This window comes from Carassius auratus, unplaced genomic scaffold (assembly GCF_003368295.1).
Source record: "Carassius auratus strain Wakin unplaced genomic scaffold, ASM336829v1 scaf_tig00215628, whole genome shotgun sequence".
Taxonomy (NCBI): Eukaryota; Metazoa; Chordata; class Actinopteri; order Cypriniformes; family Cyprinidae; genus Carassius; species Carassius auratus.
In genome coordinates, this window is record NW_020528169.1 from 89,077 (window position 1) to 102,739 (window position 13,663).

At 36.2% G+C, this 13,663-nt stretch overlaps 2 protein-coding genes and 1 long non-coding RNA gene across 4 annotated transcripts; 1 reads left to right on the forward strand and 2 right to left on the reverse strand.

The window, feature by feature from the left end:
* Positions 1–1,237: 1,237 nt before the first annotated feature.
* Positions 1,238–3,173, reverse strand: timm10 (translocase of inner mitochondrial membrane 10 homolog (yeast)). The gene is made up of 2 exons (XM_026260738.1): positions 2,927–3,173; positions 1,238–1,867 (listed from the first exon to the last, which is right to left on the reverse strand). The coding sequence occupies exons 1-2, from the start codon at positions 2,995–2,997 to the stop codon at positions 1,672–1,674; spliced, it is 267 nt and encodes an 88-aa protein (XP_026116523.1). The 5' UTR covers positions 2,998–3,173; the 3' UTR covers positions 1,238–1,671.
* LOC113095126 (uncharacterized) lies at positions 3,131–5,552 on the forward strand. 2 transcript variants are annotated; one of them, XR_003288277.1, is made up of 5 exons: positions 3,134–3,253; positions 4,474–4,518; positions 4,629–4,730; positions 4,834–5,053; positions 5,165–5,552. It is a non-coding gene; the product is annotated as an uncharacterized LOC113095126 (long non-coding RNA). The 2 variants fall into 2 exon arrangements; XR_003288278.1 differs by lacking the exon at positions 4,474–4,518 and having other exon boundaries at positions 3,131–3,253.
* A 1,338-nt stretch (positions 5,553–6,890) lies between these two features.
* On the reverse strand, positions 6,891–13,445 carry LOC113095116 (uncharacterized). Its single transcript, XM_026260723.1, has 5 exons — positions 12,146–13,445; positions 10,784–11,610; positions 10,197–10,644; positions 7,422–9,479; positions 6,891–7,329 (listed from the first exon to the last, which is right to left on the reverse strand). Exons 1-5 carry the CDS (start codon positions 12,249–12,251, stop codon positions 7,013–7,015), a joined length of 3,756 nt encoding a protein of 1,251 aa, XP_026116508.1. The 5' UTR covers positions 12,252–13,445; the 3' UTR covers positions 6,891–7,012.
* Between the last annotated feature and the right edge of the window lie 218 nt (positions 13,446–13,663).

A 13,663-nucleotide genomic window follows, 5' to 3' on the forward strand; every position in this document is an offset into this window, starting at 1 on the left:
GTTTGATTTGTTGCTAAAAGTTGCTAAATGACCCTGTGACGTCATTGCGTAATCACAAAGCAAAATTGTCACTGCATTAAATCTCAGCAAATATATATATGTACATTTAGATTTGTTTGTAAAATAATAAACGTTCTTAATATAATATTAAAATGCTAATAACTGTTTAACTAAATATATTGAATTTAAAAAAAACGTAGCTACCTGTTTTGAACGATTACAGTTTAAGATTGTTTTTTTTTTTTTGTTGGCTAGTAAACTGGAAAAACTAAACAATCTGAACAATTCTATTTTTAACAGTGTATTAGGAGTTAGTTAGTATGCTACACTCTAAAAAAAAGTCTGTAAAATAGGGCTCAAATTACTAGTACCTTTTCCATTTTTCTAGTATCAACTTTTTGCTACCTAATCAACAATTGCAAGTACAAGCTACTAACAAAATGTATCATAAATAAAAAATTATTAAATTACTAAATTATAACATTTTTATTATTAAAAAATTGCAAATAGTAGCAAATTGAATTCACATGATGTGTGTGTAATACTAGGCATCTTTGACTGAGACTTGTTATAGCACTTGTGTATCATTGCTCTTGTGTTGTTTTTGATTGCTTCCATTGTCCTCATTTGTAATTCGCTTTTGATAAAAGCGTCTGCTAAATGACTAAATGTTATGTAAAAGTTCCCAAATAAATTTTAATAGCTAAATTTGTTGCTAGGTGCTTTTGGAAGGAAAAATTGCTAGGGTAGTCTGAAAAGTTGCTAAATGATAAAACTTGAAATAAAGGTGCCTTTGGAAATAAAACAATTACCATTATTAATGGTTTACCAAAAAATTAAATTGTTCATTTTTACCCTCATGTTGTTCAAAAACTGTTTGCTGTTGTTTCCATGAAGAATCTTCAAGCAGCTGTTTTCCATACAAATGTCAGTTTATTGTGATCTATAGTGACCAAAACCGAACAGGAAACGTCTCGTTGAAAACAGAATTTATTACATAAGTGGTTCCTTAAAAAGATGAATTTACTGACACAATTCTTTAGCATACTGACAGTCCATTGGTTATTGTTAAAAATAGAAACTTTTAATGAATGCTCTTTAAACATATAATAATAGAATAAAAACTACATTCTCAACTGTCAAGTAACCATATTAACACAATTTTATTAAATAATACAGTTGTATATAATAACATGCTAATATTTGCTCATTTTAAAGAAAGAGTCAGAAGAGAAACAGAAAGGTAAACATTTTAATTATATTGCGCAAATAAAGGTACACTTTGTAAAATGCCTGTCAGACATTACAAAGATCAGTGACAACATAAAAAAAGTCTCAAACAAGTTCACAAGGACATAATTTCACAATATTTCACAAATATCCCTTCCCAGACAAACACTTTATTCTGTGACGTTAATAATGTTCATGCCAACAAACTATCAAAGACTCGTAGGATAAAATATATCCCACCTTCTTCCAAAAGTCTTGATCTTTCAGTGCAATGTCTAATAATGGATCAATACTTGTCACAATATTGTTCATATTTGTGTTATGTTGCTAATATCCGTAGCCATGCTGCCCGATTTCCCCCTTTAGATGTCCACAGAGCCCATTTCTCCCATAACCCCCATCCACAGGCCTTCAGGCCCACCCTTAGATTCTGCAGGAGGTCTATCCAGTGCCTGCAGCAGCCTTCCTCATCACCTCCTCATCCTGAACAGAGAGCTCAGTGAGTTTCCGACCTAGTCTCTCATGCAAGTCCAAGTATTTGGCGACACAGCGGTCCAGACACACAGCTTCCCCCTTTGAAAGTTCTGCCTCCTTGTAATGAGGTGGAACACATTTCCTGTGACATGCATTGGTCATTCTGCATGAGGAAAAGGCACAGGACGAATTAGATCATACACATTTGGATATGTAATGCATAATCTAATTGAAACACAGAAATTTCACAGAAAATTTTCATGAATTATTCAAGTAATATAATCTTTATTAATTCATGTCATTATTTTGTAGAGACTACATACTAGGTCTGCAAGAATTAATCAACAACATCTAAACAAAAAATTGCTAGAAAAAAAAAAAGGGACAACAAATTTGTTGATTAATCGCAATTGCAGGAACGTCCAGAAAACAGCCAGTATTGCCATTGTACAGTAATGAATAATGCATTTCTATAATTTGAGCTGCTATATGTCTGCAGTAATTCTGAATATAAATATATGTTGATATGTTAAATGTATGTTATAATGTAATGCACAAGTCATTGTATTTTTATGAGCGCAATAACAATAAAGGAAATATTGTAATGGGGTATAGATATTATTACTGTTCAGATTCAGCCTCTTACCACTTAGCCTTTTTTTTTTTTTAACTAGTGTTTTTAACTTTAAATGTAAATTTGCAATGTGGTTTCATTGCCTACAATTTATGTGATATATATACACAAAATAAAATGCGGCTTTTCCTCTGATTAACTGAGAAATAATCGAGTTCTATCCATTTAACACAATTTAATTTTTTTATTCACCTGCTATAAAGTGCTTCTGTTAATTGCAAAAACTATGCAGATCTAAGCCGCCTAAGGGGCACAGGCTAACAGTATGAGAGGTTTTTATATAAGGTTTTTGTTGATCAATCTGCTTTGACGGAGGCCAGAAAAGATGACATGATTCGAGCTGTACGATTAGATACAGGATTCTATTTGAGTGCATACAGCGTGAAGTACAAAATAGTAATGTGGCTTTACTGATGTGACGTATATAGCCACTGACTGTAGTCCTACGCTGCATCTACAAGATACTATTAATTCAATAGCGTCACCCACTACACAAGTCCACAGATTTCGTATGTCAGATGACATTGTAAGTAATCTAACAGAAAGCATGCTGTCACACATTTACAGAGACTACCGTGGGCTTCATACCGGTTATACATGTCAGCCATCATTTCGACCTCCAGCTCCGCGGCGAGCTGCTGCGCTTTCATGGGGTCCATCTTTGCTAATGACCTTTCGGTTTATCCTCACTAAAAACCCACCGGACAACGCGTGGGTCCCGTTCAACAAAGAGCTCTGACAGCTTGCTTAACCTTCAGTGAGCGCACTTGACCGGAAAAAGTACCCACGTTGATGGAGAAGGGTCTGGCTGCAGACCATGGGCGAGTGGAGCTCCACTCTCAAACCGGAAATACGTCACCTCCACTTGAAAACATCAAGATGGCGTCGCCGGGAGTACTTCAAACTTAAACTCAGGTAATTTTATCTCTGCATCGCTAAAATGGTGAACTGACGCTGTTGTAACGTGCAGTGTAAGAAAAACGCACAGGGCTTACGTGAAATTACTAACAAAAGAATTAATAAACACTATGGATTTATAGATTTATATCGCGAGCAATGTTGATGTCTGGCCACTGATCATATATACACCACATAGTAATTTATAGATCAATGTGTCTGTCCAATGTGTTTTTTTATTAAGTTATCAAGTTCAATTACAAACCTTTACACCAGATTTCAACAACTGAACACATATAATTAGTGTTGATACAGACAAATAGAAAGAAAAAAGATGGAAAAAAATAACAAATAACAATAATCACACCATAAGATAAAACAGAATAAATAACGTAAAGAAAAAGAAAGATGTCTTAGGGTCTTATTCTAACAACAAAAACAAGTTCAAAGCATACAAGAGTTTCTGGGCGTTCCTGTCAATCCTGAAATGAAGAGACTTTGCAAATATCTTTAGTTCATTCTTCCATCCGCTGAAGTGAGGTTTAACCTTTAAAAACGTACTTATCTTACTTATCTACTTATCTATGAATCTAGTATTTGCACAAAGTAATTAAGTTATTTATCAAAAAGTCTAGGATCTTTTCCTTCAACAATACTCCAACTTTAACTGAGATCACAGTCAAAGGGTGTATTGATATCTGTTTGAAATGAAGCCAGTTTTGAAATTCCAGCCAAAAAGTCTGTACAGATTCACATTTCAAAAACATATGATCAACAGTTTCAATATCTTTCTCACAGAACCCGCATGAATTGTTCTCCCAATTAAATCTTTCTTGTAGGAAGTGATTAGATGGATAAATGTCCTTTAGAATTTTAAATGTTACTTCTTTGGCTTTAGGAAGAACTGGATAAGTAAAATAAAGCTTCCTTATTTTCTTTGCCTCTTCTTCAATAAATTCTTGAAGAACATACTTTCTTTTCAGTTGACTGGGGAAGTACAGTTTGGATAATACATTTCTGATAAACTTATTTGTTAATTGTTTGCTCTTTAAATTTTTACCTTCAGTACATGATGGATAGCATAGGTGTAACTTAGTTTTTGGTGGCTTGTGGTAAAATAACGTAGTGAATAATGAAAGGACACGATCGTTTTGTATGTGTATACCTTTAGCATTTGTTGTATAATTTTAAAAAGGTCATATGAGGAGGTTGTTTTCATATTTAATTTAATTTTCCAGGGATAGGATTGGCATAGAAGATGCAGCACTCTTTACATTTTAAATGTATGTTGCCACCTTAGAAGTCAAGGTCTTTTTACATGTGACATTAACATATTTATTTTTCTCTATTTTGTTGTTCTGTTATTCTATTGTTTGACTTTTTTTTGTTTCAGATCAAATGTATATCAAGTGTTATCCATCCTTGATAACACCTCCACAAATAGAGACTGGAACTTCTGAGCACCATCACCTTGTCTGCTTTGGGACTGTCATAGGTGAATGATGCAGTACTATTCTGTGTTGAATTTACAAAACGTCAGTACACAGACATAGTTTTGTTCCAGTTTTGCTGTGCTCATGTCTTCTTTGTGTCCCCAGCCCAGCAATCAGATGCATCAGAACAACAAAGCACAACTGTGGTGCCCCAGGCACCTTCAGCAACAAGTAAATTGCTTTAACATTAATGATAATTAAATGTCAGTATTGTAATTAAACTTGACCCATCTGACGTAATTGTTCATGCCAGAGATTTAACAACACTGTCAGTCAGGAGCATATTTAACAGGAGCCACACTCAACTGGCTTGATGGTAACTTCAGTAAGTGTGGTAAACCCTCTTGTTTTTGTGGCTATAACAATTAGACTAAGTAATCTCACTCTCTTCCATTTCCTTAACATGAAACTTTTTGTTTTTGTTGATACTGAACAGGTGCAGTGAAGATATTTAAAGAGACACTATCTAAAGTACAGAAAGCCTTACATCATCTCTAGGTGCAGTCACCTACAGCGCAGCCAGCTTCACAAAGACTGTGGGGCTGGTCACCAGGAAAATGGCCAACAAGGAGTGCTTTTGGGGTTTTACCCCTCAGATGACCACCCTGGCTACTGTAGCTGGGATTGCTTCACAGACAATGGAGGTCTTGAAGAGTAAAGTGTGCATGCATGTGAACACATTGTGTTATTACAGTAACAATTATGGTCACTTGCAGTTCATGTGTTTTCAATGTAGTGTAAGATGTGTTAATTATTATTATTATTACTCAAAAACCATTAAAACTTCTAAATTGTGGAAGTTATTGTTCATTATTTTACTGTGGTTATTTTGTATATGTTGTTATTTTGATTAAAATACAAAATTCAACACATTTAATTCTGGTTGAGGTATTATTTTAATAATTTATTTAATATTTCATTTATTTTTCACTGCTAAATATTAAAAACATAAGATTAACTTTCTAAAATGTATGGAATGTTACATTGGCAGTTGTACACTGGTAAAACAAACATGAACAAATTGATGTCTGTAGTGCAAATTGCTGGGGGCGGGGGGAATAAAAAAAAAATGCTGTCTTGTCATAAACTGTAAAAGATTAGTGTGTATATATATATATATATATTATTTCTACTAGGTAAAAGTAACAAAGAACATATTAACATTATGTACAAAGAGGTGACATAACTGCCAAAGCACCCTTTATACGTGTATATAACAAGTAATACAAAACGAAAGTTTGGTGGTAGTGACATATTTTCCCTCTTAAATGGAGCTCCACTCGCCCCCATGGAGGCGACGTAATTCTACGTAAAGTGTTACCCGGACCAACATGGCGGCCGCGTCATTAGTGGAGGCGACGTAATTCTACGGAAAGTGTGGCCCGGTCCAACATGGCGGCGGCGTCGCTAGTGGAGGTGACGTATTTCCGCTCTTGAGTGGAGCTCCACTCGCCCATATGTCTGCAGCCAGACCCTCTTGCGTTGATGCGTGGATCCTATCTATCTAGCAAATTGATACTTCCGCTGACAATAAAGTTTTCTATTCAAAACCGCAGCTGTTTGCTAAGCTGCGTTAATTTTTATTATTATTTTTTTTTTTGCTGCGTTATTTTATGCTTTGATTCTGTATAATGACAATATCCCTTTAATTTATTATTTTTTCTTAATTTAACTATTATTTCATCTCGCTATTATCCTTATTCTCACATCTTTAAAAAAAAAAAAAATCCTATGACTTCCAGTTACTGGATAAAGAATATTACTATTTTAAAATTGAATAGAAACCCCGTTGTCAACATTTCTAATATAATCTTATATAGCTGTGCCAACAGAATACTACCACATTCTTTCAAATTTCCTAATATTTTAAAGAAATTTAAGATTTTCACATCGGGAAAGCGATTTTATGCTATATACTTGCACAATTATTTAATTTAAGAAATAAAGATACACACAAAGTCAGATAAAATTAATTTAAAAAACAAATAGGTATTGTGATATATTTTAAATAAAGCACACGTACAAAAGTGTAATGTGAACTTATATAAATTGATTTTAATTTACATAATTTTAATATGTAACTTTATACTTGTATGAGACAATCCAAAATAAACTGAATGAATTTACAGGCTAATTCACATAATGTCATATTGACAAAAAAAAAAAAAAAAAAAAAATTATTCTCACCATTTGATATATTAAACCTTGGGTTAAGAACTTGGTTTAAACATCTGCTATTGATTTCAAAATGCTAAACATGTATTCTCAACATGAACATAAAAATTTATTCTGTCTCTTCTCCAGTGACATCTACCTCCTCTTCTTCAGTGGCATCCAGCTCATCCTCTTGCTCCATTAGACACTCAATAGCCAGTGTGACAAACTGTCTAGCTGCCAAAAGCCCTAACGGATCATCTACAGATTCATCGACAACATCTACGTCAATATCTTCTTCATCGGATGATTCTGAACTGGACGTCACCGCTGAGATATTCTCACTGCGCACTCGGGGGCTTTGATAGTTTGACTGAAGCGATACTTCAGTCTGGACAGAAGGAGCATCTCTGCATATTATTTCTTCTGTTTTTCTCAGTGTCAGAGCTAGGAGGACAAAAGAGAAATCAGGAATATGGATTATTGATAACAGGAGTATAAAAAATGTTGAGTTAGAATTCAAAGTTTAGACATTTTACCTCTGTTTGATGCATCATCTGCAATCCCAGCACTCCTAATGTGTCCTTTACTCAATTCGTCTTCCTCCAGTAGGGTCTGTTCATTAGTCTTCCCAGCACTGTACTGGTGCCCCTCTTCATTCATTTCATCATCATCATCCAAGCTATTGGTGGTTTCCAAACACCTATCATCCGAAGAAGCCTCCACAAGCTCAGTTGCCCTCAGAAATTCAGTTTCTTCTCCATCCATAGTTTCTTCAATCATCTGAACCTTGTTGTTTCTTCCTATACAGCTAACATCCTGGGTATTAACACCACATGCTTCCTGAACACCTTTGTCCATGTCTGATGTCTCATTAGAAACAGTATCTTCCAGGTTTTGTTCATCTCGGAGATGTTCTGCTGGTTTACTATCAGGATTCGTACTGAAATTAATTTCTATTCCCTCCATCACTGTCAGTTCACTGGTAGAACCATCACAGTCTTTCTCTGTGGGCAACTTGGGATGATCAGCATCATCGATATCATCAGCCAGGATCATCATTTCCTTCATTACGTCCTCCTCAGCTGTTAACGGCAAAGATATCTCATTCATCTGGTCCTGAATGTCTTTTCCCATCTCTTTTTGGGAATCATTATTCTGTAACACATTGACTTGTCGGTCACTTGTAGGTGATCCTCCGTGCTTGTCAGATACCTCCATGTCTTTATTCTCGTTCATCAGCAGAGACATCTCTGCTTTTTTCTGCTTATTGAGCACTTCACTGCTATTCATCATTAATTTACTACACTCGTCTTCACTGTTCCCTCCTTGGAATATTTGAAGGCTAAAAGAGGCGTCTCGTTGGCTAGATGTTAGCGGCTGATCAGTATTCAGAGAACTCTCACAAGCGAGGCTTTCAACACTTGGAAGAGTCTGATGGAAAATTTGATCAATGATGCTTTGTCCTTTTGCCTGAGCAGCATATTTTAAGTGAGAATTCAGTGTCGCCTGTGCAAAATTGCCATTAGCATCTGCTTCTTCCACTTCTGTTGAGTCTTTCTCCTGCTGTGTATTTGGTTGTTGCTTATTACCCTGCTCAATCTCACTGTCTTTCTTAGTTTTTTCTACTTCACTATCATCTTGTCTTGAAGCGGGCAATTTCTCTGCACTGTTGCACATGTGAGCTAGAGCGGTGTTTTTAGACTTAGGGGGTCTACCACGACCACGTTTTACAATACCAGTGTAGTTTGGTTGTTCACGGTCAGCTTTCACCGAAGGCATTTTCTTACTGATAGGTGAAGACATTTCTTTTTTTCTCTTCACACCTGCAGTTGCTTTTCTCTTCGCATTGATTATGCGGGTACTGACTCTACGTGCGTTAGAAGTTGACGGCTTGATCTCTTCACAGCGGGGATCATCACACTTTGATATCCTCGGTTGAACCTGATCCGGATTTTCTAGCTTTTGAAACTTTGTATCCCCATTCACTTCTGAATTTTGAGTTGCAAGCCTCCGTCTTCTCGTCCTTCTCTGCTTCGGGTGCTCACTAGCATCTTTCAAATCATGCCGAATGGTGTTTGTACTACTCCTACTCATTAACTCATCTTGTAAAAAGGAAGTCTTCGATTCTTGCTTTTCTGCAGGGTCAGGGCACGATCGATTTTGGCAGGCGATGAGGTCAGGCTGTGGATGTGGGTAGGAGGAATCAATCATCGAGCTTAGAGGGAAGTCCAATTTCAGTGGTGCTTCAGAAAGCCACAAGGGAAGGTTTTGCATTTCTAGGTCCTGTCTGTGTGGTGGTTCTTGTGTAGGAACATCACTGTCTCCCTTATCTGATTCAAGGGGGGAAAGGCATCGTAGTAGTTTGAATTCTGGCCTGTCATCCAGTATGCTGGTCATACCAAGGCTTGGCATTTCACCCTCGGCCGGAGAAGGGTTAGCTGGGGCTTTTGGGGTTAAGAACAGGTCTTCTAACAGTGAGGGGGTGGGGTTTCTTGCCCCACCTGCCAGATTCTTATCTTTGTTCAAGTCGTCCTGTCCAGGTGTCTGAATCACGAGTGTATTGGATTTTGACTGATTTTGTAAGCCTGAGTGGTCTAAAAAACAAGGAGTACAGTCAGGAATAAATCACTCGATGACATATATATATATATATTATTATTATATTATATTATATTATATATATAGATATGTAAAATTAGCATATTTTAAATAACTTAAAACATATTTTTGGGACCAAAATGTCAAAGTGATACAACTGTCCTGATATAGTGAAGAGAATACTACTATTATTATTATTATTATTATTATTATATCTGAGAAAAAATATTTGAACAAAATTGCTTTAATGTGTAGTAATATAAAAAAAAAACTAATATAGGCTACAAAATCAAATACGCAAATCAATCAAAACGTTCATAAAAAAAGTCATTTTTTTGCCTTTTAAAGCATTAAGTGTTAATATATGATGGTTGCACCATAGGAAATTTCATTAAATTATTTTTTTTAACTAAACTAACATGAAACCAACATGAATTCAGATTTTTAAGATATTTGCACTTGTGTTTTAAGCCAGATTATTTATATTTATATTTATCATATATATATTTATCATGGACAGTCTTATTTTTCATTGACCCATAGACTAAGGCACTGTTTGGGTTAAATAAGCATGGGAAGAGTACGGAGTTGAGAATGTGGGATGTTTGACGAATCTAAGTGCTATACTAAAACCATGAAAAGGAAAGCTGGGAGCACCACAAGACAATGAATGTGGTCTAAAGAACCATAAACCCAAGATGATGCTTTATTACCTTCATCTCTTGGTCCTGGTGATCCAGCTGGTACTGCTGTCTTGCTAACATCAGATCCCCTCATCTCTGGCTCACAGCTTTGCATAAAAACACAAGCACCCTGAGCAGAGGCCTCGGCAGCCCTCTGCTGACCTTTCGGATCCTGAAGAAGACCTAGCTGCTCTTGCTCATCCAGATTTCTGTCTATTGGCATCAATGGCAGGATGTTCAAATCCATCAACATATCATCCAACATCTTTGCAATATGTTCATCAGATTCATCTGCTTGGGGAGGGCTTGAAGATAAAGTTGGTATTACCAAAGGGGAGGAGATAGAAATGTGGTGTGGAGTATGGAGACATTTATCTGAAGAGGCGTGCGAGGAAGAATAGGAGGGTGAAATAGTCAGGTCCGTCGGTGGGGTGAGGGTTTCAAGACTTTGACCAGGAACTACACTAGCTGGGCAGCTCTTTAGTCAGAAAAAAAGAAAAAAAAAATTAAATGAACATGTTTTCAGGGTGTTTTTATCTATGTCAATATATCCATATAAACTATGTTTTATTTGTCTAAATTGTGTTATAAATTTAGATTTAAAGATAAATCCTTACCTGAGTTTGAAGTCCACACTCTTTGATTTCTTCTGGGTTCTTCTCGCTCTCACCTTGGACAGAAACGAGAAGGTTGCTCTCCCAGCAAGCTCCGCTCCTCCTCAGTTTTATCCTAACTTTAAGCTGGTCCAATTTGGCCTCCTTCTGTTCAGCAGTAGCACTTTTTTGCCTGTTATCTACCTCTAAAAGTTTCTGGAAGTTTTTGCCCGAAACATTCATTTGTTGGCGAGTTAATTTTTTTAGCTGGGTTTCTCTCTTTGCCATTTTCCACCTCTTCTTAGACTTTGTTTTCTGATGATTTATTACAGATGCTTCTGTCACGATGGTGAGGGAAGGAATATTGGCATTACTGGTCCGATTAAAACCTGCAGTTGGACTAGTTTCATCAAGTAATGACATTGATGACAAATCGGCGTCCAGTAAACCACAAGCTTGCACTGGAAGAGTACTGCTCTGTATCCTTAATTGCTCAGAAACTATTTCACTTTCCTGGCTATAGACATCTTCTGTCTGTACACCAATCTCTCTCCAACGTCTCACAACATCCTTATCTCCTCTTTCCACATACACTCTCTTCTTTTCAAAAAGGTTTTTAAGTCCAAGTCTGAAGGAGGCAGTCATTACCTCCTCATGTTCACTCTGACTCTTGATCTCCATTTCCCCTGTGTACAGGAACTTAACTAGCTTTAGTAAGGCATTAGATCCTACAGCCTCAAGGCTGAGAAGCCTGTTCTGCCCTGCCTGTGGAGCAGGGGAAGTGGAAAGGACTCTTGACAGGACAGGGCTTAGAGCAGCTAACACACAACTGTGAGCTGGAACACACACACCTGAAGAGATTAAAAGATTTTTTTAAAGAAAAGGCAAGTATAGAAAAATACAACATTAAAGGGCAACGGAAGTCTATAGATTCTTATGAAACAATAAATAAATAAATAAATATATATTATTGTGTAAAATAAATGCTCAGAAACCAAATTATTAATTCCCCCTAGCAAAAGGCTCCTTTTTTAAATTCTTAAAATGTAAAAAAAATGACCTTCCAATCAACTTCCAAAAATAAATAAATATATAAACACATCTAAATGGTATTGGAACTTGCATCAGGAGCATTCAAACACTACTAAAATATTACTTGAAAAAAATGATGAATGTGTTAATAGAAAAATACGTTCATTAACTTATGTCTATATGGCCACTGACTGCTAATTAATGTCTGTTGTACAAATTGGAAATCATAGCATTGACATAATCAGGGTCTGTATATGATTTGTTTACAAGGTGCTCACTGTAGAGTTGAGAGCTCTTTCCAGTGACACAGACCCAGAGCTGGCCATCTTCAACAGAAGAGCTCTGATCTCTTACCGTCAGTCTGCAGAAGTGTGTCACAGAAGACGCTTCCCTGCTGCTGCTGCTTCTGAAGTTCTCCAAGCAGGAATACTGCAAAGTCTGGATGCTGATACTGCCACATGCTGGTAGCAACTTCAGACTAAAACATATTTAGAAACTCCAAAACAACGGTTACAACTGTTAACCATCCAGAAATAACAGCTTTCTTCGAATTTGCAAGATAAGATTTACTTGCTCTGTGTTATCAATTCTGATCCAACTGTTGATATTAAGTTTTTTTTTTTTTTAGATAGGACAGACCGACCTGTGATTTAACGTCAGGTAATTGTGTTCAGTTCAACGGATTTATGTTGCTCGGTATTAAATGGCAAAGAAAGGCTAGCTCAGCCATATTTTCAATCTCTAAGGTCAACTGAGCCTGATATCACGAGAATTTATCTGTTATTATATTAATACTGCCTTGTTTTCAAACGCTTAGTGCACGTTGTTCGTCAAACTTGCTAAAACGACACCCTTTTATAATCCAACATAAACAATGTAACATACGCAAACACAGGTGATCCGTAAGACACGTGAGCCGCTGCATCACAAATCATCTGAAGTCGAGCTCCACTCATCAGCTTTCAGTCACGTGAATCTTTTGAATCGGTTCACCAGAATGATTCACTCACTGATTTGTTCAGTGGCTCCGCCTGCACCGACGCACCTCTAGATGGCGCTATGGGCGAGTCTGTTGAATGAATCATTCAAACGATCCGTTTAAAACACCAATTTCATGATTTTGTTCTCGTTTGCTTTTGCAAAGCTCTCTTCGATTAGGGTTGTATTGGTAGTTCTGAGCAGGGGGTGCTCACTATGGCTTAAAATAGGGCAAAATAAGCTTTATTATCAGCCACAATTACCAAAACCCAACATAGTTTAGCTTCGTTTAAAAAAATAAAATAATAATAATCCCTGGGCATAGGAAGTAGCCTATGTGGCCATGTGGCGTTCTCATTAGATTTTGTTGTTATGCCAAACACACTAAAATATCAGGTATAAATTATGAGATGACTTAACTCGTGTTAATGCTTTGGTAAAAAGGGATGGGAACATTGACAATATTCAGGAAAAAGCTTGTAGTAAACCACTGGTTTACTGAAGTAATTTAAGATGACAACTAGCATGTTTAGTTCATCTGTCTTGACTAGGTTTTTTGTTTTGTAACTCTCATTAGGTTTAATAAATTCAATAATGATGCCATGTGTAATCAAACATATTTCTCTGTAAGCAGATAGGCTGTATATGGTAAAACATATTACATTACTCAATTACTTCATTATACTGATATTCTGAAAATGAAGAATTCTAATCGAATGTATTAAATGTGTTAAAACACTCTTTGAACCACAAAAATTCACTGTCAGAACTCTGGAAAAAAAAAAAAATCATTCTTTTATTTAAAAAAACAGTATTGCTAAGTTACATTTTCAATCCATGAGAGAAAGGTGCAACAGTTAAGACCAAAGGTAAAGTGTTGAAATATAGGAATTA